General features: G+C 41.2%; 1 protein-coding gene across 1 annotated transcript; it reads left to right on the forward strand.

Moving 5' to 3' along the window:
* The first annotated feature begins 1,130 nt into the window (after positions 1-1,130).
* On the forward strand, positions 1,131-26,519 carry LOC101160266 (ephrin type-A receptor 4-A). Its single transcript, XM_011486673.4, has 19 exons — positions 1,131-1,431; positions 1,866-1,933; positions 3,720-3,917; positions 4,220-4,330; positions 4,731-5,085; positions 15,982-16,137; positions 16,731-17,225; positions 18,401-18,525; positions 18,636-18,795; positions 18,875-18,986; positions 22,315-22,373; positions 22,560-22,673; positions 22,759-22,944; positions 23,020-23,081; positions 23,193-23,402; positions 23,500-23,676; positions 24,880-25,067; positions 25,172-25,357; positions 25,584-26,519. The coding sequence occupies exons 1-19, from the start codon at positions 1,275-1,277 to the stop codon at positions 25,699-25,701; spliced, it is 3,237 nt and encodes a 1,078-aa protein (XP_011484975.1). The 5' UTR covers positions 1,131-1,274; the 3' UTR covers positions 25,702-26,519.
* The last annotated feature ends 58 nt before the right edge of the window (positions 26,520-26,577 follow it).

The following is a 26,577-nucleotide window of genomic DNA, read 5'->3' on the forward strand; positions in this document are numbered from 1 at the left end:
GGGGACTGAGATGGTTTTAGCGTAGCAACTGCAAAAACACAAAAGCAAGATGGAGACCAATCAAGACGATTCGCGTAAACAAGCGAGGGACAGGCCAACAGTGTTGCACATGGACTCACAAACATGCTAACTTAAAAACAACACTCCCTAAAAATAATCAAACAGTTTGTGTTGGCTGCTGAGACTTGGATGCTTTTGGTGCAGGTCATCAGAGCATGATTCCCACTGCCTTTGCAATGTGAGAACGCCTTTGTTTCACCTTCTGTTCTTCCACCGTGCAGAAGATAGCGGAGAAACACAAAGCAAATGAAAGTTCTTCAAGCCGAGCCATTAAGAGTGAATGTGTACTGGAGTGTAGGAGGACGGGTCAGGAGACTGCTCTTTGTTTGTCCCATCCTGCTTTCACACTGGGCCACAACACGCCGCCTTTTTGTTTACAACCGCCTCTTTGTAAAAATCTCTTCCACTTATTTTTTTTTTCTTTATTATCCCCATATGGGATGATACATTTTTCCAAGTGCAGATGACAGATGGTGGGGGACTCACTGGAGCTTGTTATCCTCATGTTCTTATAGCCTTAAAATTTCCAACAGCCTCTTATGGAGGATTTTTCACCTACGGCGTGTTTCCTTGCTTCAGCTGCCACCAACAGGTGGCGATGTAGTCTCGGTTTTTCAGCTGTACAGCTCCTCAGGACAAAGAGCCGCCTACAACTTCAAAGAAATTCAGACAGCCCAACCCTTTGACAGGGAAATTTGACATATTCACAAAAAAAGAAGTGATGCCAGGAAAAGCTGAGTTATTTTTTTCAACAGTGTTATCATTTTTTGTGACTAATAAAACTAAATGTAAGAAAGTCAGATCCTTTTGACAGTTCGTTGTTTTTCTTACCTTTTAAACATTTATGTTTTTTCTTGAGGATTTTCTAAAACCTTATAAAATACCACTTAAAATGTTTTTTGGGTCTTAAAAATGACTTACAGTCATAAAAAATGTGTTATCTGTATCTTAATTTAAAGGCAAACTTATATTTAATCAGATAATTGTCAGTCTGATGCCTCCTTACTTCCATTTTAAAAATTAACTGCAAAGTCTTCTCCAAAGAGAACCCACTGACGCGCAGTTTTCCTGACCCACAGCTCTGTGTGCCATTAGGCTCATGTCATTCACTGTCAGGGGAAGTTTCAGAGTGTGAGAGACCGCCCTATTATCTGCCGCTGCATCCAACTCTCTTTCACACTTGCTTTTCATTCACGCACACTTTTCCCACCGGGATGGAGCGGCATCAGCCGGCGCGCGGAGCCAACAGGGAACTCGCAGGCTTCCAGGCGGCACACATGGCTGCTAAATTATGGCGAACCTTGTCGGCGTCCATCTGGATCCTTACGCTTGCTTCCAGCTCGAGGACGAGGATTTATCCCCCCAACGAAGGTGAGTGCGGAAGAAATGAGGGTCCGTATGCGCACGGTGGATGCGGCGCGCGCACTGCGGCGCGTCCTGAATTGATCAAGCCGATTTAGATGCAACTCGGACTGTTCAATAAGTTGGTTTTAAGGGCGGAAAAAGTTGCACTATTGTTCACCCTAATGGCCCAATGGAGACGCAGAAAAATTATTTAGATCCCATAAATGATTTCTGCAAAGAATTTCCGTCTTAGTATGTATGACTTCATAATTCAACGTGTCCAAAAAGTATCCGGTTTTCTTTCATGTTTAACCAAAGAAAACGAATCTGACAAAGTGAGCCAGATTGTTCGCTATTTTTAAACACACTGAACACTTTTTAGAAGTGAGAAGTTTCATAGCAATTTTCTAAAACCCTGACTTTTTGTGCAAACTCCATGCATGTGTGTGTTTGAATTTCAGTGACCCTGCTGGACACCAGAACAGTGCCAGGAGAGCTGAAATGGGCTGCTCGCCCTTCAGAAGGAGGAGTGAGTGGGAACTTCCTTATTTCCTTCTTTTATTTCTTTCTTCTGTCTTCTTATTAGTTGCTGTTTACAACCAGTTCTTTCTTTTGAACACACACACTTAGTCTCCTCACACATGCACACACACACACTTCTGAAAGCTGAAGCTAATCATCCCACAGATTTTGCAATGTGCTGTTGTTCACCAAGCCTAAGTGCTAATATGAGATTGCTGGCGTTGTGTTTGGCAGAAGTAACGGCACAAGCCAGCTTGATGGTGGGTGTGATTTTTTAGGGATTTGAACTACGGAGCAGTTGCCAGAAAGAGTCCTTCAGATACTTCTTTATATATATATATATATATATATATATATATATATATATATATATATATATATATATATACATGTTTTGTTTGTTATTTTCTCAATCATTTTTGTACTTTTCCTTGTTGTGATGTGGTTCTTCGCCTTTCTTGCCTGCAGATTATTTCTCTCATCACTTTGTTGCTTCAGGAGGCCGTGGTGAACTTGAATTTTATTTCTTCAGTCACTCATGCTGCTTGATTGATGGGGTCCTGGTCTCGGCATACTGAGCTTTTGATTACAGGGACCCCCCTCCTCTCCCTACCTTCCTCATCCCTTAGCTGCACACATCCACAGTTTCTCCATGGTTGGGGCAACCGCAAAGCTTTCTTTCCTCTGACAGCTGTGTGTGATTCCTGTCGGAAAACAAAAGCTCCACGGGGGTGGGGGGCATCATACTCAGTCCTAATCATTTGCACAGCTAACACTCAACACACTACAAACATTTCTGGAGTAATTCTAAAATCCAAGACATAGTTAGTTTATTTTTATTTTTTTTAAGGCTGATTTTGAGGTCGCTGTAACAATGTAAAACAATGTGCTCTTCTAAAACTTTGTCATATGTAACGCCAACAAAGTTCTGGTACTGACAAATCTGTTTTTGACTACCGGTAAATACATTTGTAACAATTTAGTAGTGAATTTCTGGAGTTTGATGACATTTTAATCAGACTTAACACCCCCAACACACACACAGGCCCGCAAACCCTCTCATTCCGTGGCTCTCCCCCTATTCCTCTCTCCGGACACACCGCATTTAGAGTGTATACAGCTCTGACTTGCAGGGAGAGAGCAGATTATTATTCAGTGCCAATAAAAAGCCAATTTGGAGTTGGGAGGCTCAGCGGTCGTTTGAAGGGTCACAGTACAAGGCACATAATCGGCCCCATTGAGATGGATGGTGCGGGGAAGGCTGGACCCGCTGCACTTGTGTGGAAAAGCCCATGCAGAAACCATATTTTCATAGGAACTGCTGTCCACTGCAGAATGTTGTCCATTCATGAACTTTGTTCTTGAATGCGCAGAAGCATCAGGCATGTTTTTGTTCCGATTTTGAATGGACAGAAAGTTTTCTATGTGAAACCCATTTGAAGGGTTACATTTTCTGATGTGGACTTTCAGTGCTGTGTCTAAAAAGCTCTTTTTATTTATGCATCAGCATTCTTCTGGGAAATTTTTATGCTTGTAATTTTGACCCGCAGCTCCCAGCAGGGATGCTTGTTTGCAGCATCAAATGAATCCTTGTGGGGACTCTATCTGCATTTCATCTGAAACTTCCACATAAATGTCTAATACTTGACTGTTATATTTTAGTTAATTGGGCAAGACTAATCTTTGAAATCCTGTTTCCTTGGAACAGATAAGACAAAAACGTTCTGCATAATCAATTTACAGCATGCTGCATGACCTAACGGGTGCATTGATCCACATTTATGTTTTTGAAGTGGGAGGAAGTCAGCATTATGGATGAGAAGAACATCCCCATCAGGACGTACCAGGTGTGCAACGTCTTAGGACCTAACCAGAACAACTGGCTGAGGACAGACTGGATCCCTCGGTCCGGCGCTCAGCGGGTCTACGTGGAAGTCAAATTCACTTTGAGGGACTGCAACAGCCTGCCAGGAGTCACTGGCACCTGCAAGGTAGATAAACCTTGGCCCCTGTCGGAAGATAACTGCCTGATCCGATCTTACAAAGTTTAACCGAAGCTGGCCAACAACAGAGATCTCTGACAAAGGCTTGGCTTCTTTCATATTGTAACTTTCATCATGATTAGTTGATGTAATGACTGCAGATAATGGAGTTTTTATAGTGCTGCTACTGATTACTCAGGCAAAAAAGCTCACTCTTCCTCATTAGTTTGTTAAGAGAGAAAAAAATGGCCGCTGTTGATAATTAATAGGCATGTCTATTTTTTTTTCAAATGCCTTCTTTTGTCTTACAGGAGACATTCAATCTGTACTACCATGAGTCAAACGAAGACAGAGAGAGCTACATCAAAGAGAGCAGCTTCATTAAGGTGGACACAGTGGCAGCAGATGAGAGCTTCACCCAGGTAACAACAAACAACTGAGTCAGACTTTGAGCTCAGTATACTGCCTCCTCCACTCACTTTAATTTGCTATGATGGGGAAAATAAAACCCTGTGGCACTTTGCTGTAATTTTCTTACTTGCACTTTTATCTTGAATGTTGGTTTTGCTGTCCCAGGAATGTTAGTGGGGTGCTTTTGCTTAGCCCTTCCTAAAGTGTCTCCTGATTTTAGGTGTTGCGGGCTTTTACCTCTGAAATCAATAAAAGTTTATTTGAATGGGAGCCAAGTGCGGAAAATCGGAGGATCCGTAACGGTTTCGGCTAAAACTCCCATTTCAGATCGAAAAAGCAAATTGGATTAATAGGAGCTGACACATTTCACTACACATTCCATTACAGCGGCTCCATTCTCTGTCTGTTCAGGTTGATGTTGGAGACCGTATCATGAAACTCAACACAGAGGTGCGAGATGTGAAAGTGACAAACCGGAAAGGTTTCTACCTGGCCTTTCAGGACGTCGGCGCCTGCATCGCTTTGGTTTCGGTTCGAGTTTTCTACAAAACATGTCCGCTCACCATTCGGAATTTAGCGACTTTTCCTGACACAGTCACCGGTGCTGACACGTCTTCCCTAGTGGAGGTTAGAGGGTCATGTGTTAACCAATCAGAAGAAAGAGAGGAACCTAAAATGTACTGCGGAGCGGATGGAGAGTGGTTGGTTCCAATTGGTGGATGTCTCTGCAATCCAGGATATGAGGAGAAGGGCGGTTCATGTCAAGGTAAGTAAAGCAATTGATGGCATGACTCTTCGAGCGTGAGATTTTTTTTTTTTTATGTCACCATTGATGCAGCAGCATTATTGTTTTCTCACAACTGATCGGAAAAATTTCTCTGAGAAAAATATATATATATATTTTAGAAGGTTTTGGCCATTAGAATAGGATTTGTAAGTATTTTCTTCAAAAACTGTTGATAACGCTTCATAAAAAAACACTTAAAAATGTTCCCATAGCAGATTCTATAAGCATATAACATCTTAGAAAATCCAAAAACGTTAAATATTGGGGGGAAAAAACATCACAAATTTACTGACATTTAAATGGTTTTGGCTTGATAATTCTGCAATACATGACACAGATAACAATCCCCCAATTCCTTTTTCCATAAATATAGCTTATTATTGACTTTAACAAAACATATAAATATCATGACATTCTTCTTTTTCTTGTTTAAATGGCAGGTAGCATCAAATGCCATGACATTAAAATATGTTCTCCTAGTCACTTTAAAAGGAGTGACTAGAACATCTTATGAAGTGCAGTTATTTTGCAATTTAAACTAAAGAAGATTAAAAACTAGAGACAAAAAAAATCTTCTCTTTTCCAACACACTGTTAGTTTTATTTTACTAACAGTGAGCTTTTAAAAGCTGTGTGAATATGTGTTCTTAAATAGGATTTTGATGATGTTCTGTCACACCAGGTTAAGTTTGGCGATCATCCACAGCTGTCTTCATTTAGTCAATTATCCTCAGTGTATTTTAAGTGCCGGGTTTTCAGTTTTTCTTTGTCAGGTCATCTGCTTTGTCACTCTTTTGTTGCCCACTTGGTTGTGTCATCTCTAAGTTGGTTAAATATTGAAGTTTGTGCCACCAAGCCCAGTCTTCATGTTGGGTCCAACACCACCAGTTCTTGGCAAGCTGTAGTATTGTTTTCATTATAGGGATCAACACTTTAGACTGGACAACACCTACCTCATTGGTTTCATGGCATTTTCTCAGATATGTTTATATTTAGCTTTTTTATTGCAAAAGCTATGAAACTTTTCCTAACCTAGTGTTTTAACTTTAAATTCAACCCATCAGCTGTTCTGTGGTGGATATACCTTACATGGAGATGTTTCCATTGAATGAGAAAGATGCACATAACTCTACCCAGACAGAAAATAATGGGTTACTTGCACTTTACATTCAAGATGAATTCAATAAAAAACAAAAAAAAATTCAATGAAGGAGCTTTAATATATGGCTTCTCTGAAATTGTGCAGGACTAAGAATGATCATCCTAACCTGTAAACATTTTTTGCTGCACCCTGAATAAAAGTAAGACTTTAAGTCTCTCTCCATGTAGAGGAAAAATCTGCCAACTGTTATTAACCAGATGAAAAACACGTTTTTGCTCCGACTCACATTGACTTAAATCAGCCATTTATTGTTAGCCAAACACACCCAAACCATACCGTTGGGAAATTTACTTATTTTACATTTATGGTCCTTTAGAGCTAGTTTGGCATTCTGTGCAAGTTCTGCACTTCCAGTTTTCGGACAAATATTCATAGAAGTCAGAATAGAAGGGGGAGACTGGGTCTCATTTGTGTAAAAGAAAAACTTAAGAACGTTCCAATTAACAGGTTAGTAAATTTGTCCAACTTAATATGAAAGCTGTTTTTAAGATAAAATATTTGAGAGTCTAAAAATTCAAACAGTCTCTCAGCTCTTCTTTTGGAGACTTGAACTCACTTAGTTCTAATAATCCATTCTTCTGTTGTGCTCACATATTGGAACGAGGACCGCTAAATGGCCGACTCAAACTAAAAGTATGCTTTCGTAGACCCAGCCATCTGACCAAAAAGATGTCTCAGTCCTACAGAAACAAACATGGAAGCTGTTCAAATGAAAGTGGAAAAGATGTAGGCTTCTATATGAACTTTGTGACTTGGGAAACTTTTTAAACTTGTACAAAAAGTAGAATGTAAAAACAACAGACACGCTGGAGACATTTTTACCACATGACTTGCCTCCAACTATTCAGTCACATGTGCAAGGGAGACGCAAAATGTTGATTCCAACGCACACACAGATGGACGGGGACCAATAGAAAGAGGAGGAGGAAAAAACTTGCTGATCTACACCCTCAGTTTCATTTATGAAGCCTGTCCCAGAGGGCTAATTGTATAACAAACAGACCTATAACTCATGGAGAACAGAGGAGCTGCTTGGAAAGCCTCAGAGATGGACAGAAAGAGGGGGATGCCCTTTAGTGGCAGTTGGCAATTAAGGGAGGAGGGCAAAACTTGACTTTCCCTGAATGCAGTGAGACCTAAGCCAGAAGTTTCCCTGTGACAAATGTTCTCTGAAACCTTTACCCAGTCTGCTCCATTTGTTCCTTCTGAAAAGGGGAGGAGTTTGGTGGGGTGGCCCAGGAGGTCTGAAAGATGTTTCTCCTCAACTAGATTTAGGAGATCTCCTTGACTCTGCTGAACCTCCAGCAGATGTGAAGGGCCTCAGGGCTCCTCTCCTTTCATTCTCGGGTTCCTGCTGCCTGTCAGGCTGTTGGCTGGGAGCAGCTGACTCAGTGGAAATCCATCAGTGCCTGAATGAATACAGGATGCTGCTAAGCAGAATCTCAGATCCTGCAGTGTGAGATAAACACCTCGGGTTTCTCCTGATTCTAGTTAACAAAACGCTGTTTGAGGGACAGCGGTGAGGGGAGGGAAAGCAGGGATGAAGGGAAGGTAGATAGAAAATCTTTCTCTTCTCTCGTCCACTGGGTCAAAAGGTTCCCTAATCTTCTGGCCTCCCTGCAGGCACATAACAGACTGAAGGAACGAGGGAAAGTCACCTCTGATTACAGGCTTTGTTTCTCAATAAACCGAGGAAAATGAGTAATGCACTCAATGAGGAGCTTGGCATTTGGGGAAATCCCTAATATGAGTTCCCCTCGCCAAGAAATAGTCCACATAAGCTCCTAAAACACCATAACATGTTTTCATAATGTGAATTTTGCATGGGTTCAAAGGAATGAAGGAGCGTGGAAAAAAAACACAATCTGTAAAACATTAATGCATGAGTAGGCAACTGTTTTCTGTCCTCAGACATTGTGCAATTTCTTATGCGTGCCAGAGAGCAAAGTCCCACTCTTCTGGGCGCTGTTCTCCAAGATTCTTCATACTTGTGTTCTGGCCCATCTTTCTACATGTGTGTACTTCTCGAGCAGGCCAAAGTATTTTGCTGGCAGGAACCTCAGAAATTTCCATCACCCAGAAGTCACTCGCTTCAGCTGAATACTCATCCACAAAGAGAAGGATGCATCTCTCCCTGGTTGAAACATCTTCAGATTCAGTTGGTAATGGCTCCAAACATGTACAGCCAAACCAAACATTTGGAGAAAGCTGGCTGAGTTTCTGGAGATATTAGGACTCCTTATTACCAGACCAAAGAGATTTAAAGCAGTTCAAACATTTTGAACTGTATTTTAACAGAAATTACAGCAAAAAGAGGAAGGAAGTGGAGACAAGTCCACTCTGATCATCTTTTGGTCTATTGAAAAGTGTTCCCAGTGTTTTTTTTATTACTATTATGCCATTATGCCCAAAATAAAATAAAAAATTATCATTTTGTAGGACATAGTTCCTGCACAGCAGCAGTATTTCATCAAAAATTTGCCTTTGAGTTATGATTGGAACTGTTGGCATGAAGTAAGCTCGCCTTCACTTTCCATAACCATAACCTTTTTGTTTACTATCTCTCTCCCGCTAGCTTTCAGCCCCTCCAACCCCTAACTTAACAATACTGGTGCAACAAAAATGGTGAGCAATATTGGAGCTATCCAGCCGGAGAGTTTTTAGTCAGATTCCAGCTCGGACAAGGAAAACAAAGACGTACGTACATGGATCTATTTGTCTAAAAGCTGATGCATCGGAATAGAGTGCAGCAGGGAGCTTGTGGCTTGCCGTAATAGCTTGTAAATCACACAAGGTTTTTCTAACAGCCTTTTTTGATCCTGTCCTGATTCTCAACAACCCAAAATCCTCAGTAGTGGTTCTTTAATCCAAAATACTTGCAGCAGAATTTCCAAGCAGTTCTATAATCTCTGCGTGTTAAGAACATCACTGACACGAAAAACATTACACAAAAAGTTTAATCTCAGGTAGAACCATTTCATGGAGTCAGTTTAGCTAAACATATTGCCAGTGCTTTCCTAGAATTTAGGAACTGAAATCAAACTTAGATGAATCTTCCAGTGAAATATGTTAACACCTTTAGTTGAACTTAGCTGAGACAAGAGCAGCCTTTGTGCAACAGCCGTGTGCCATGTGAAAAGTTCATTTTCACTGTTGACGCAGGATAATGAGGATGAAGATGATGAGGGGAGAAGCTCCAGAGAGGAAGAAGGGATTAGATGTTGAATGGGGTGAGAGGGACGTTTGAAAGAGGGCCACTGACAGCAGAAGGCATCAATACACGGCTGCTCCTCCCCCGCTGGGGGTCCATCCCCGGGTGCAAAGGGGACACGTAGAGAAAACACAAGAAAGAGGGAACTCCCCCTCTTTTCTAAAGCCCCTGTTAAGACTGGGGTCATGACTGAGCCTGATGAAGACGTCAGAAACGGTGACTGACAGCCTCTCACATATGTACATCCAGGGAGAGTTCAGGCACAGAGTGCGGGGTCATGACCGAAGGAGATGAAGACGTCAAAAGTTTGACAGCTGCGATCCGTCTGGAATGATCGGAAACGAGACAACAGAAAGAATCAGAAATGCTAACCGTCTGGATAATGAAAAAGAGCCTTTTTTGTTTCACAGCCTCTCCCTGTTGTCTGATTCGACTCCACGCACGGAGGGTGGAATGTTTGTGTGTGAAGCCTGTGTGTGTGCGCGCTCATGCTTTCCATGGAGATTTCACGGTTGTGCGTCTCTCCAGTGCACCTGCAGTGTCTCGTCAGCAGCAGCAAGCACTTGGACTGAAGCAGACGGGAAGGATAGCCACACTGATAAAGAGATTTTGAAGGAAAGAGAAAGCTGTGGCAGGAATGACTGTGTAATCTCCGCATTCAGTCCCTCTAATTATTGCACTGCATTTTTGGACGCAGAGTATGTTGGATTGCTGGTGCAAGAGTAAGTGTGCGCTTGTGCGATCTGGTGCGCGTACTGTATCTCTGATTTTCTGCCCAATAAAGCCTTCCCTCCAATACACTCACAGCTTGGAAAAGTGCCCAAGAATGCCTAGAGAAGGGGGAAGAGGAAGATTGTGTGTCTGTGGAAGTGTGTTTTCTGCGTGCCAGGTGACAATGCAAGCAGAGATGTTGGAGTGGCACGGGCATTCGTCTGAACCAAACTCAGGTGGGGGGAATGATTTGCATTCCAGCATCACAATCAAGGCCCCGCACATGCGTGCGTGAGCGCTATTGTCTCGCTCTTGCAGGTTGGTCTAAACGTAGGGGGGCTTTGCCAGCTTCACCAGGCTGTCTGAAGCTCTCTGGCATCCGAACAAGCTTCACTCTCCCTCATTATCCCTCCTTTCTCTTCTCCAACTCCTCTCACTGATCCACAGTCGGGGTTTTTCTTCTTCTTCTTTTTTTTTTTTGGGGGGGGGGGGGGGGGGTGGGGGTGTTGCTGCTGGTGGTTGTGGGGATGATGTGTGTCTGATAGGGAGGAGGGTTATTGTTGTAGAGCCTCTTTCACATGCTAATGCTGCGCCGAGGCTTTGGGCAGACACACACTAACCAATCAACTCAGATTTCTCTCCAAACCGGATTCCGCCAATACTTGGATTTCATGAAAGCAGCATCTTTAGCTGAGTGTGTTTCTAAGGTTTCTAAATGAAAACTGACTCCTAAATGCCCCCACTAAAACTGGCACTTGAGAAGTAACCCTCCCCCATGAACAAATACAGTAGAGGAATCTAAAACTCTCATCCCCAGCATTTCTCTGGGTTTTAATTAAAGGGGCCACGACACTGCTGATTAATAGTGTCCCTCCTGCTTGTGTGACAGTCTATCAATCCATGCCTCCATCCATCAATCCGTCCCTGCCTTCATCCATCACACTGACAAGTGTCAGACTGAAGCAGTCAGGGGTACTTCCTCCATTCCCACCCCTCCGCTGCAATGAAACAAGGGATGATGACAGATAACATGGGGTCAAGGAGAATCCAAACACACACTTGCACACATACAGTGTGCCGACGAGGCTCTTAGCTGGATTTGCAATGAGCTGCATTTGCATTTTCGGTTGCAGAAGAATGCATATGCAAATGCAGACAATGCTGATAACAATCAAAGGGCACCTTCCCCTCCATGTCTCCTCCTCCTCGTCATTCCCACTTTTTTTTCTTCACCTCTTTATCTCTTCCTCCTTGTCAGTCTCTTTTTCTCCAGTGTTTTCTCTCCCCCTCAGCCTTCCCCTTTCCTTTGCATTCTACAAACAGTTGATTTGAGTGTAATTATCCGTCTTTTCAAGCAAGTAGAATATTAATGGGACCCCACACACTTCTGCTCAAGTTTCCACCGTATGTTATCGCTGGATCCCAGTTCTGTGTTTTTGTGACCTCCTACTTTTTACTGGTCTTTGCACTTGCCTCTGTATCATGGGGTTAATGATGGGTTAATGATGCCCTCATGGGCTCTTATTCCAGGTCACCAGCACTAAACTCCTCTGTCTGAACCAGACCTGAGGAAGACACAAAAGGCTACAGAAAGCAGGGAGAATAGAGATGTGAGAGGGTGCTGACAGAAGTTTATGGCTTCAAATACCATTCTTTCTCTTCATCCTGCAGTCCTCTGTGAGGCAGGAAGAGAGGACTGGATGGTTCATAGACAAAGGCAGCATTCTGCTTTCTGGCAGGGGATGCTTTAATCAGCCTTAAAGTCCCACTCCAATATATGTGATGTTTTTGTTGTTATTAACGGGTTAACAAGTGGCATTTTTTTGGAGGACATATATAAAGAAAATTGAACAATAAAAGTCTTTTTTTTAGCATTTTGTCAGTCAAATAGTTGTGAATCAGGACATGAAAAAATTCTGTTGGAAAAAGCTTGTAGTGGGGATGTATACGCTACAGTGAGTGGACCACGACCTCACTGATCTGCTTTATTCTGATGTATCTACGTACAGACAAATAGATCTATGCATGTCTTTGTTTTCCTCATCCAAGCTGGCATCTGACTCAAATCTGTACAGCTGCATAACTCCAATATTGCTCATTTTTGTTGCACTGGTCCGGTTGTGGTTCTGAAGGGTTGTAAGCTAGCAGGAGAGTGTGTAAGCAAAAGGATGACGGGAAATGAAGGCCCACAACTCGCAAGCGAATTTCTGATGAGCTCATGCCGCTCTACAGAAACTGTGTTCTAGAAAACGACACAGGCTAATTTTGGCTAAAAACGCCATAATCATGAATGAAAGATAGATGAAAAGATGATTGGAGTTGGACTTTAACGTTCTGAACAGCTTAAATAATTCTCCTCCACGTTGGTGAATTACCTATCTTTCCTGCAGCTCTTGATGCAAACAAAAGAACGGGGACTACAGCTTCAGACGAAAATGTTGCATTGTCACTCTTGATATTCCTGATACTCTCAGATGATAGGCAGTCTTATCAGCTGTAAATGTGTTTATGAATTTATAGCTTTCTGGTTCTCTCATCTGGTATCAGTGTGGCGGGATGACACATGGCAGCTTTCTAAAGCTTTCTCTTGGCTTGACTCTCACACAGAAGACGGGTTTGGAGATAGAGCAAGCCCGCGAGAGAAATCGAAGCCACACGGGCCGATAAGTGGAGGTCGAGTAGGAAGTGCGAAGGGAGCAAATGGAAGAGATTGTGAAACGTGAAAGGGAGGCCAAATGAGTGTGTGAAAGAGCAAATCTGCAGAGACTCACACAAATGGGGCAGGATGGTTGGTCTGAGGAGATTACAGAGGAGACTTCCTCCTTCTCATTTACTGATGAGAGCGTCGTAAAGCACACTGACACATCTGAGCGCACGCTTCTGCGCACTCATAATTCCAACATTCCTCCCCATTCCCACAGGGATGTCTTCATCTCCCTTGGAAATTTTGAAAGGATTAAAAAAAAGATGAAGCTGGGAAAGTTGCTGAGACCGAAGGAAGAGAATGAATAGGAGCTGATGATGAAAAGAAAGGTGCTCATAAAAGACTGCAGCTGAAACAAAAGAAGGATTTCCTTCTAAAAGTAAACAGAAATAAAAAAAAAGCTCAAACCAGCCAGGCTTCCCCATCTCTTTCTCCTCACCAGTGGATGTCAAGCAGTATAATTATGCACTCATTTATTGTATTGTTGCTCTGTCAATGCATGAACTCCTCAGTACACAGAGAGAGGATTTCTCCCCCCCCCCCCCCCCCCTTCTCCCCGTCACCCTTTCTATTTCTCAGTTGCTCCTCTTTCACATATTTAAATGTCAGTTGTGTTGGTGTGGGCTGCCGGCACAGTTTAGATTTGATGCTTTCAGCTCTTGTGTGTCTCCTCTATGTGTGGGGGGAGCTGATCATTAAATATTCTTGTAGGTGCTTCGATGCTCATCAAAATTTAAGAAAAAAAAAACATCTAAACCCCCTCCCCCCCGTTTTGCCTTATTTCTTTCTTTCTCTTAATATTTCGCAAGTCCAACGGAGAGATATGCTGAATAAAAAATGGATTCACTCCTTTCCAGCTTTTCCTTCAGGGGATGTTAACTGTATTAGCCTGACAACTTAGTGTTGACAGTACCTTGCAGTCTGCCCTTAAGGTAGGCATTTTTTTATAGTGAGTTTTGTTGATTTTAGGAATGTCAGAGCAAAATTTCAAGAAAAACTTGTGGTGACTCCTTTGCTGCAGGATTTCAAAATGACTGGAAACGGAACCTTTGAAGGGTTCAACATTAAGCTCACCAGAAGTGTTAAATAATGCAACATCTATCTGTGAACATCTTGCATATCTTGCATCTTGCAGATGCTTTCTTTTTTTGCCTCCATATAGTGTTTGAAATGCATCAGCCGGTTGCTGCCTGTACACAGCTGAACCACCAATCTCCAACAGTTGACTCAACCAAGAAAAGTGCTTCTTTAAAGTAATGTTGCTCAAGAAGACATGAAACATTGTACTCTAAACACCTTATCAAGTAAGAATACAAACCTACTGGTGAAAAAAAGTCCAAAATTATTAGCAGTTTGAGGAGATAGAATTTGAATCAAATTAATGGAACCAGGTAGTGGAAAAAAATATGTTAAACTGCTCATATTTCCACATATAAAAAGGTTAATAGATGAAAAAGGAACATATTCTTGTTCACTGTCTTTTTTGAAACATCCCATCTCTCATTGATGTTGCAAATTAAACATGGATGCAAAATTTCAAAATGTTCCCAGTATTTTGATCAAATGTGGCCACAATATCAAATATTTAATGATGTTTAATCCCTTTGTTAAATTCACAACACTAAGTATTTGCTATTTCTGAGTTTTTAATAAACTTGCACACCTAAATCAATGTTTTTTATTTAATCCTGTACATATTAAAATCACGTCTCTTTATGGCTGACAGTTTGCAGCAGAAGCAAAGCCAAAGCTAAACTATTTTGGCAAGACATAGTAGCAGCAATATTTTTACTGTCCAATACAAGGTTTTTACTCAATGTTGTGGCGTTTTGTTTCTAAAGTAAATGGTAAAGATAATTCAGACAAGTGTGGATTCAAACGAATTGAAAATTTGTACTAAAAATTAACCAAAAAAAACACACTTATCCATATAAGGTACTACTGGTAAAGGGACCATCAGGAGCTATGAGAGGTCTAGTGCCTTCTGATCTTCTGATCACTATGCATTGGCTTTCTCTATAAATGTTGTTACTCAAGGAAATATAGCTGAATAAATATAGATATATCTATATCGATAGATAGATAGATAGATAGATAGATAGATAGATAGATAGATAGATAGATAGATAGATAGATAGATAGATAGATAGATAGATAGATAGATAGATAGATAGATAGATAGATAGATAGATAGATAGATAGATAGATAGATAGATAGATAGATAGATAGATAGATAGATAGATAGATAGATAGATAGATCGATATAACTCATTGCAACGTGGAAAGAAATGGAAAAATTAAGGATAAGTTCAGACATTTTTGTGTGTGTTCCGTAACCATTTAACAGGTACAAAGATACCAAACAGTCTACTACAGAGTTGTTACTCCTTATTATATTAACTGATGGGTTTATGTAGATCAATTTTAGGTATAAAAACAAAGAAAAATTCAATAAAAACATACATCAAATACATTTAAGATTCTTAAATTGATTTGGAAAAAAAATAAAATAAAATGATGCTATCTTCTAGAGATTATAATTGCTCCTAATCATAAATAGACACATTTGCCCTAATACATACAGCACATGTGACACAGTGAATCCATTTAATACGATTGTCAAACAGAGTTTGAATAATTGTTTAAAATGGAGAGGGGAAAAAGCAAACAAGTATAATCCTACCTATGTTATGTTTTAGTTAACTTTTTTTTTTACATTTATAAAAAAATCATTTTATAACATCCATTAAAATGTATTAATATTTCTTCAGTCCAAGTGCAGATTATTCATCAAGTAGCAAAAATGAAGATCTTATTGATTTTCAATAGAGGATATTATTACACAGTTGCAGAATCAAAATTGCTCATTAGACATCACAGATTTTTACACATTTGTATGAACACATTTTCAGAAACCATTTTGTTAGCTTTTCCTCATCTCCTGCTTCACCTAAAAAAATGTTTATATTGATTTCGGAGTTTTCTGAAAAATTTGTTTTTTTTTTCTCTCTCTCTCCAGTAAGTCTGATTTTGTGTCAAATTTAATTGCAAACTTTTGTTATAAAAGTGTCTTCCCTTTTTCTGTAGCCTGTTCAGCTGGTTTCTACAAAGCCAAATCCTCGGACATTGGCTGCTCCAAGTGTCCTCCCCACAGCCACTCGCTCAGAGACGGGGCTAATGTGTGTGACTGCCACTCAGGATTCTTCCGTGCAGATGCTGACCCTCCCTCCATGGCGTGCACCCGTAAGAACTCAGCCTCAGACATGCACAAACAGTTAATGCAGAACAGAAAACAGTTTGTGTCCATGCGTGCCTGTGCATTTCTCACAAATAAAAAGAAGAATAGTCATTGTTCCCCGACTGTCTATCTCTTCCTAACAGAGGGAGATAGAAACATGTCTGAATGCCACCCCTGTTTCATGATCTCATTACTTATGACTAAGCCGCCATCTACATCCTGTCTGGTAGTGATAACTGAAGGCACTAAGAAGTGATTAAATGTCTTCACTTTTTCCTTAAGTCTGTGCAGCAGATTTGAAAACCTTGCTCTGTGTGTCTTAAACTTAATTATGTCTACATGCAGCACATGGTTTCCTTGGCCTGGGAAAAATGGAAACACACTTGTGCAAACTCTTGCACACACAAAAATGAAATGCCACAGACCAAAACAACCCAACCACTGAAAACATTTCTAGACCATATACTTTCAAATGTAATGCCAGATGTACACACATCAAGCTATGAACATCCCAGCTAAACTCGCCACCCTTTCTTCCACAGTTTTTCCATCCTCGGTATGTTTCATAAATGTTTTTCTTTACCGTCGTCTTCCTCAGAGCCACCATCAGCTCCACAGCAGCTCATCTCTGTGGTGAATGAGACATCGGTGGTCTTGGAGTGGACCCCCCCTCGCCGCCTTGGAGGAAGGAGCGACATCGGCTACAATGTGGAGTGTCTCATCTGTCAAACTGGGCAGTCTGAACGTCGGCCTGTCGAAAGGAACCGGACGGTCCCCCAACCTGTAGCTCAGCAGCACGGCGTGGGGATGCAGTCAGACCAGGGGATTGTTGGACCTGAGGTCCCGCTGGGCCGAGGGGTCTTCCAAAGGCCCGGCTCCAGCTCCACCCCCATCTCCAGCTGTCTGCCCTGCACCCCAGATGTGCATTTCTCTCCCAGCCAGACCGACCTGCTGACCACCAAGGTGGTGGTGAGCGAGCTGAGGGCCCACACTCACTACACCTTCATCGTCTATGCGCGAAATGGGGTCTCCCAGGCTAGTGGATCAGGGGCTGCGCAGAGTGCATCTGTCAGCGTCACAACAAACCAAGCTGGTGAGTGTGAGAAGTGTATGCGTGTGAAATATGTGTCATACTGTTGACTCAGGTAGCAAAACAAAATCTGCTAATAGATTAAATCTGTAAGTGGGTCAGCTGAATAAAACACGCTACTACAGGGAGATGAGGTCCCAGAAGAAATGTTCAAAACTGTGGAAGCATGAAATACACAAGGTCAGTTTTTGAGTTTATGATGAAGGTTAGTTACACCCTGAAACACGTTAACAATGCAAAACAGCAATTTTTCATTTCTCCCATTAAATGAAGTAGTAATCCCATTTGTGAAAAAAAATGTTCTTATTGGCAAAATTGGAAATAATTGTTTTTAATCATTTTGGTAATGTGCACAAATTCATAGACTTAAAATATATCTTTTGGGTCTATGAATTACATTACTGTTGCCACACTTATTTTCCTGCTCTCCTATACATAATAACTCCTGTAATGGTTCACTGGATGCTTTCAAAAGAACATCAAAAACTGATATAAACAATAAGTCTTTGATTCCAGTAGGAAATAAGACTCTGTTGAACTGAGCAAAATATACAGGAATTGCTCACAAAGCTAAACACAATTGGTGCCGCTTTTTCCATGTCTCAGCACTTAATCAAAAAGATGAATGAAAAATCACCATATTTTATGAAGTGTTTCATTTCAGTTGTAGCTGGCATGTGGTGAACCTCACACGTGGTCTCTATTAGTTTTAAGCTTTGCTCTTGATCTTTTTTTTTCTTTGTTTTGCGTGCTGTTAACTTCTCAACTGTCACTGCTTTAAGTTTTCCTGGTGGCATTTGGTAACCGGGACACCTGCTTAGATCCCGGTTCCCCAGGGGAAATAAGTTGCAGCGTGAGCACAGCATGAAAGCTTGCCTGGGATGTGTCAAGTCCAACCTGCACAACCATATGGTCCAATATCACATGAACAGCCTCAAAGGGAGGACAAAGATGAGAAGAGTAAAATAGAAGAGAGGGGGAGAAGAAGGAGGTTAGCAAAGAGATGTGGGTCACTTCTCAGCTGCATTAGGTCAGTGGGATTGATGACAAAAAGGCATGTTCAGGGATACTCAGGGAACATCAGCGGTCGCCACGATGCCAAATACGGAATGGCATTGTACCTACAAGCTGTCAAAATGTCAGTGTTTTATCTCTAATAATCGGTCGCTCCCCTCCAGCTCCTTCCCCGGTGTCATCCATCCAAGTCACTGATGTCACAAGACACAGTTTGTCGTTGTTATGGCAACAGCCGGATCGACCCAACGGGGTCATCCTTGAATACGAGGTCAAATTCTACGAAAAGGTGAGAGTGGCATTCGCTCAGCTCTGGATGTCGATATTTTAGCTTGCTGCTTGTTAAAGGTGGACTGTCAGTGACAGAAAAAAGCTCTTCTTTTTGTTCTGTCACACCAGGATCAGAGGGAGAGGTCTTATCGCATAATCAGGACCTTCTTACAGAGTGTCGATGTCACGGGTCTCAAGCCCCTCACTGTTTATGTATTCCATGTGCGTGCACGCACAGCTGCTGGATACGGAGAGTACAGCTCTCCCTTTGAATTCTCCACCAATTCAGGTATCTAGTAAGCAGTGATCAAGAAGTCCATTAACAATACGTTTAAAGTTTGTTTGAAAATGTGTGTTCTCTATATTAGATCCCTTTCCTCTGATTGGAGAAGGAGTCAATTCCGCCTTCCTGCTGCTGTCGATCAGTGGAGTTGGACTTTTGGTGCTGATTTCTGCTGTTGTCTTTTTCATCAGTCGCAGGTACACACACAAGCTCACCTTTAAACCTGCTACGTCTTCTGTTTAATACTGCATTTATTGGTCCCCACCAGAATTTGCATCTTCAGATAGTCTGCTACGTATACTTGTCAATTGAAGAATCGGAACTCTAACTGTACCAAAGAAAAATCAAGCCTGAGGGACTCAGTTTGTTTGAAAATGAATCCTGTTGTGGTCATTCACAGCGGCATTGGAGACTGGCTATCACGTAGGGGTGTAACAATTCCTTTTTACAACAATTTGATTAATGTAATAATTTGTGGTTGCTGATGCGATTCATATTCGATATTGGTTTATTGTGAATGATCAGATTAGATTACTATTTACTGACCTAAAATATATCCAGGACATGTTTAGCCAAAAATTCAACCAGTGTAACTCAGACATAAATACCTGGTACTGAACAGTGCAGCTTAAGTTTTTTCAGATTCCTTGTATTTCATACAAGATAATCAAGTGTAAATAAATATGTGTACAAACAATGAAACAAGAAATAATAGCGAATGCATTCACATTTTATGCATTCACATTTTATTTTCACTGAGGTTTTTCCACATAAAATTGAAACCGAACATTATTAGGACATTTTACCACACTGTATGGCAGGGGTAAGCAAACTACGGCCCGCGGGCTGGATCCGGCCCACTGAACAATATCAGAGACCCATGTTTAGTTTTGTTTTTTAATCTGGCCACACGATCAATACACGCATAGAACGTGACATTTTATTCCACCCTTCTCAAGTCTGTGCTCCAACCTGAAACCCTCTAAAATCCCTGTCAAATAGAACAGAAGAATGTCTTCCCTTTCTACGTCACAGTTCGTCTTTTGCGGTTTAGCTCGTTATTTCAGAGTGATTATGCTGCTTTTTTTAAACAGCGTACCCTGTTCTGTGTCCTGATTGGCTGGAGACCCTGTCACTTAATATCCTCCGTGCCGTGTCTCCTGTACAGAAACTCTTCAGATCTACAGAAATCTTTGATCGATCAAATCTTTGTTCTCATTTAAGATCCTGGACCTAATTTTGTATGAAGGTTTGAGAATTTAAAAGAAAAGGGTGAAAATGTTCACGTCTGTCTGAGAAAAGTGTATTTAGGCAGTGAGGAGTTTTACTGCCATAAAGGTCTGTAATCAGACTCTGTGGATTTCACCGATCACGTTTTTTTTTCAGGACGTAACTTCTGCAAAAAATGAGGGACTCTGTACTGGTGAAAAGGTAACGCAGATATATGCGTAGCTGCAGCAGAAGACACAGAAATTAGATATTTTTCCATTATTACTAGATGAGAAACAGACGTGCAGGAAAAACTGCTGCTCAGTTTTAGCGCAAACTGTGAGACGAGGATCCATTATTTATTGTTTTTTCAATATATCAGTGTATTTTTTCCGGACTTTTTGTCTTTAAAAATCACAGAGAATTATTTGGTCATCTTTTTTTTCATAAATAGTGTTATTTATTTTGTTAAAAGGATCATGAATTAATACAACTGTATTATAGGGCTTTACAATAAAAGAAAGCTAAAAGAAGTTTAAAGTTTTAGAGAAAAAGGCTTATTGTGGCCCCTCACCAGAAAAGTTTTGGGGACTCCGCTCTAGCATCCATGTGGTGTTTGAAGATTTTTTGCCTTTTATTCTTACGATCATTCAAACACCACATGAATGCAGCATTTCTCTAGGTTTTACACGAGGTACATCAAACCATTGGTAAAATTGGCTCTAAAATGAGAACAAAAGTTTTAACCTAAAAACTCTAAAATGCTATGTTTGAAAAATAGAATTTTCAATGCAAACGTTTTGATCCAGATTGTTATTTCTGTCCCACTCCATGCATGTGCCCCTGGTCCGGCCCTTCTATCCAACTTTAGAACCCTATGTGGCCCGCGAGTTGAAATAATTGCCCACCCCTGCTGTGTGGTCACATGACTTCGCCAAAGTTAAAGTGTTACCACACATTGGACTGGAATGATGGACTGATCATTTTTTGCTCCCATCACATATGTGTTATTTGCTGTGATGCACGTGGTCATTTTTACATTGTAGAAAAATAAGCCTACTGTGCCTTAATCCAAATGGTATTTTCCATTATCAATTGTAATCGATTTATTTCTTTTTTAAATGATTTTATAATGAAATGGATCAACTTGATTTGATTAACAACTTACCGGTACCTCAGATAGATCGATCTGGTTGGATCGCAGGAATAAAAATGCATTTATAGATTAAGTCGATTAATCGTTACACTCTTACTATCCACACTCTATAAAAGAAACTGTCTGGTATTTATTGCAGAAAAAGGAGTCATGTAATAGCTCTATATGGCACTATTCATTGCCATGGTTTTTTTTTTCTTGTTCAAGGAAGTAAACCGTAGAGAGCAAGTGATGTAAACTCGCTGCATTTCTCATTCAGATCATCATACTGTGATAATTAGAGGACTAGAGAGACCAACTGTTTCTCTTCTTCATTCTTTTTCTTTCTTATTGGTCAATGCTCGTTTCAGACAAAACCTCCCCCAAACGAGAAGCTGTTTTGACTTTATGTTAAAATTCCAAGTGGCTTTGTCTGCTCTCAAAAGTGCAGTAGGAAAGCAATTCAGACCAAATGACTGTGATTTTTTTTTTTTTTTTTAATTCTCTGCCCATGTGAACTGAGTCCGCCAGATAATTCTAGTGTGAAAGCCCCCCAAGGTTCCCATGAGGACAACTGACATTGCCAAGAGCGCAGCTTTACCAGCAACTACTACTTCTCAACAAATTGACACACTGGGCTTGCACAAAACTAATGGCTGTCTTACCGTTGTGTTGGCAAATAACGTGTGTGTAACCTGGGGTTTCTGACGGGGATTAGAGTGGAGACAGTAATAATCTCTTTGTCCCTGGCTTGTCATTACTGTCTTCCGTGGAGCGGCGTGTGCGTTAGCGTCCACCGCCGCGCACTCTCACAACCATGCGCAGCTGCCCACAAACACGCACACCTGCTCAGCCACAAAGGTGTTTTTTGACAGTTTCTTTGTTTAATAGAAAAACACCTTTTATCTCTTGCTACCTGAGGCATCATTCCCGCTTCCTGCTCAGCCTGAAATGCTTTCATCTGGTCGTTGTGTTCCTCTTTGCAGCCCGTCACTCTCTGTTCTCTTTGTCATTGGCTTCTGTTACTTTGAATCCCTAAAAAACCAATAAAAAAAAGAGGAAGAAAACAAAAAAGTTCAAAACTGTGGAAAACCTAAAATCTTCAGGAACAGTCTTAAGATGCTCTTATGCAAGCCTGCTTCAGAGCTTTCAGTGTGTTAAAGATCCTCTTTATTTATCAGGAGAAGCAAGTACAGCAAGACAAAGCAGGACTCGGAGGAGGAGAAGCATCTGAATCCAGGTGCAGTATGCATGTGCAATCTGTATTTCTGCTATTCTCCCAGGTCATTTTACTCAAATTCTTCACACATTTTTTATTTTTATTTTACATAACATGAAGTTACACAATGGACATCTCTCACCCTCCTCTGCAATCCTCCTGCTGCTCCTTCACTCATTGTCCTTTTCCACCTCCCTCTCATGGCAGGAGTTAAAATCTACGTGGATCCCTTTACCTATGAAGACCCAGATCAGGCCGTCCACGAGTTTGCCAAAGAGATAGATGTCAGCAGTATTCACATCGAGAAGGTTATTGGCATGGGTAAGCCAGGCTGTGAAGCTGAAACACACAAACCCACACACACAGTTACTTGGCGATGACACCACCATTTGTTGGCCGCGTGTAGGAGAGTTTGGGGAGGTGTGCAGCGGCCGGCTCCGTGTCCAGGGTAAGAGGGAGACCTACGTCGCCATCAAAAGCTTAAAGGCAGGCTATTCGGACAAACAGAGACGGGACTTTATGTCAGAGGCCTCCATCATGGGACAGTTTGATCATCCCAATATCATCAGGCTGGAGGGTGTTGTTACAAGATGTGAGTATAGTTTATGTAGTTCATGTTTATGTATGGGATTTATTCCAATAACGATCATTTTTTAAACATGACTAGGCAAGCCGTTGATGATCATCACTGAATACATGGAAAACGGATCCCTGGATGCATATCTCAGAGTATGCACTGACTTTTTAAATAAAAGACAATAACTAAATCACTAGTTAAAAACAGTGTACTGGACAGCTAGCTGTGTTCCCAGGTTAACGTGGATTATGTTCTTATTTTAGAAACATGATGGCCAGTTCACAGTGATCCAGCTGATAGGCATGCTGCGCGGCATCGCCTCAGGTATGAAGTACCTGTCAGACATGAACTACGTACACAGAGACCTGGCAGCTCGAAACATCCTGGTAAACAGCAACCTGGTGTGCAAAGTGTCAGATTTTGGCCTAAGTCGAGTTCTGGAGGACGACCCTGAGGCGGCTTACACAACAAGGGTGAACACAAGAACACAAAACTGAATTTGAGCAATATTGTAGTAAACTCTGACGCAAATGCTTTATTTCTCACATAATCACTGCTCCTGTGTTTCAGGAAGCCACTGGATCTTATCTTTCCCCCGGAGGGAAGATTCCCATCAGATGGACAGCTCCTGAGGCCATCGCGTACAGAAAGTTTACCACAGCCAGTGATGTGTGGAGTTACGGTATCGTCATGTGGGAGGTGGTTTCTTATGGAGAGAGACCATACTGGGACATGAACAACCAGGATGTGAGTCACTTGAAACTATTCGATTTGTAAAACTGCTTTAATCCTCACTCTATTACTGCATTTTATTGAAGTGGTTTACCCATAAAGACTGTTTTGGTGTTTTTATGTTCTTCTGGTCTTCCTCTCATGATGGAGGACATAAATAAAAAGGATTTAGCTCATAAATTACATCTCTGAGTATTTCTATATTCAAATTGTTGTAAATCAGGAGCAGATGAAAAAATGCCTTTGGAAAAAGAGCATCGATGTGGCATAGAAAAGAGGCCACAAGCTCCCTGCTCCCCATCACTCTGCAATAGGGAGCGGAAAGGGGGCGGGGTTGCTCTCCACCAATGGTCCCGCCCACAACTCAAAGGCAAATTTCTAATAAACTCCTGCTTCTCTGCAGAAAACTAGAAAATGACACAGATGTTTTTCGTTTTGGTTAAAAACAGCATAATCATAAATAAAAGACCACTGGGAATGCTTTTCTAATAGATCAAAAGAGGACCAAAAGGACTTTTAAAAAATGACTTTTTATGTGTTAAAGAAAACCGTTACGTGTATCATGTTTCTTTCAAAACAAACTGTGAGCATGCTGTTTAAAACGTACAGTATCAAAAATAAGGATCTTTTGGTGAGCTATTTTTTCATCAGGAATCAATATGAAGCTGCAGGAAATGCTGTAAGAAGTCAAACTAGTGGTGTATCCTATGGGGGAAGATGCACTTTGGATCCAATAGCCTTTCTGTGTGCAAAAAAAACACTTGCTTGAGCTTGACTTGTGTGACTGCAAAGGAGATACAGAAAAAGGTTGATATTTTGTTGCAGAAAATTTTGTTAAGATGTGTTTTCTTAATATATGTGGCAGAAACACAATTTTCATTGCAGTGGTTCTTTAAGAATTATGTGGTGTAACTGTGTCTCAGGTATGCAAGTTTACCAAACCTACATTGACTAAAATAGTGTCTTCACATGTCAGAGTCATTTCTTGTAACAATTGAACCTTAAGAGAGTCAAATGACCCCCTTTTTAGAAAAAAGTGTCTTATTTTCTTTCTTGCAAGAACGTGAATGCTAACATATTTACAGATTATTTTTTTTTTAGAATTTGTCAGTTAATTCTGGGGATCTGTTTTTGATGTGTGGAAGAGAACAGAGACATAAAGGGAATCACTTTTTTAGAAGTGTCATTGATTTTATTTAACTCTAACCCTTCCCTCAGGTGATTAAAGCGATAGAGGAGGGGTACCGACTGCCTGCTCCCATGGACTGTCCGGTGGTGCTGCACCAGCTCATGCTGGACTGTTGGGAGAGGGAGCGAGCAGAGAGACCCACCTTCAGCCAGATACTGAACATGCTGGATAAACTCATCCGCAATCCTGGGACCCTGCGTCGCACAGGAGGGGACAGGTAAGTCGGATGCATTTGTGAAAAAAAACCCTAATTTAGATTTATATGCAAAGTTCTTCATCAAAATGATGACTGCATGCTAACATTTCCGTCGGCTTTCACAGATCTCCGGGCACACTAATAGAGTCTGGAGTGGGCTCAGAAGTTTGCGTGTCTGTCATTCCTGAGCTGTGTTTGCCACAGTGGACTTTGTGTGAGTGGCTGCAGTCCATTGGGTTGGAGCGGTACAGAGACACCCTCGCAGCAGCAGGTTACACCAGCCTGGACAGTCTCCTGGCTCTCACACACCAGTAAGAGCATTATCCCTTTCAGTGAAGACTAAAGCTTAACAGACACTTTTGTTCTGGCTAACATTACAATTCAAGCAGATACCGAACCCCAAAGCAGGTCTAAGTCACCATTATTAAGCGTGCGCAAGTTTTCTCAAAACCAGAGATTACTGCTAGAACATAACAACTGACCTCATCCTTTAAATATTGTGTCTGACCACATGTGTGTCTGCCTGTGCATCTGCAGGGAAATGGACAGACTTGGAATAATCACACCGTCACATCAGGACATGCTTATTGCCAGCGTGCAGCAAGAACTGTTGTCTCGAATGCAGCACATGCAACACTCCATGGTCCCGGTCTGAGCTGATGGACGGACTCAGACCTGCTCTGACAAAAATTTCATTTACCTCATCTGTGCACTTTAGAGGGATTTCTCACTGGTGGAAAAAGACAAGGAAAGAAGCAAAATAAAAGAGAGAAAAACAAGATGCGCAGACAAAAACAAAGCAGCACTTTTCTGAACTTCCATCGTGTGGAGTTTGCTATGGACCAGGATCTGGACATGGCTGCAGAAGGCAATGATCTGCTGGACACATAGACTGATGGTTCTGTCTTGATCTGTTTTTTTCCTGTTTTCTTTTTTTAATTATTTTTGGCACAATCTGACATGTGCATGAGTAGAAAGGCTTCTGTGATTCTCTTTTGCTGCTTTGTACTTGACTTGAACAAAATGTGTTTTTAGTTTGCTCATAAGTCTGTGTCTGTGGGAGAGCATTGTGTAGCGGGAATGCATTCAACATGGACTCTCCCTGTTAAGATGTCAGCATAATCTAAAGTAATCCTATTATGCAAAGTCAACGAGAAAGTGGGAGTATGGGAATGTATCATTACAAGGTCTTTCTAGTTTCATCCTGACTGATTGTGCTAACAAACTGATTTGATTGTTTGTTTTTTGTTGTTCATTTTTTTGTTTGAACTCATTAAGAAATTGTTTTAGATTTAAATTAGAATGTCATTCCTACGTGTCTGTACATATACGTCTCTGACAATTAGCTAAATGAAGCCTTTTGTTTATTTATGGTCCTTTTTTTATCTAGTTTGTACATTGTAAAATAGTAAACGATGAGGAAACGTTGTAATGAGTGCCATATTGCATTGCAATAAATGCCAAACCCATCCATGCATGTTGCCTCAATTTAAACAAAGGATGATATTTGCTGGATGTTCTGTAATTAGTG

Source organism: Oryzias latipes, chromosome 17 (genome assembly GCF_053564925.1).
Source record: "Oryzias latipes strain Hd-rR chromosome 17, Olatipes_Hd-rR_3.1".
NCBI lineage: Eukaryota > Metazoa > Chordata > Actinopteri > Beloniformes > Adrianichthyidae > Oryzias > Oryzias latipes.

Excerpts from the sequence above, each read along its gene's own strand:
- LOC101160266 (XM_011486673.4), top strand. The coding sequence starts at position 1,275 with ATGGAGCGGCATCAGCCGGCGCGCGGAGCCAACAGGGAACTCGCAGGC. Across the intron at positions 22,374-22,559 it reads GGAGAAGCATCTGAATCCAG|GAGTTAAAATCTACGTGGAT; the intron begins GTGCAGTATGCA and ends CTCTCATGGCAG. Across the intron at positions 25,358-25,583 it reads CTCCTGGCTCTCACACACCA|GGAAATGGACAGACTTGGAA; the intron begins GTAAGAGCATTA and ends GTGCATCTGCAG.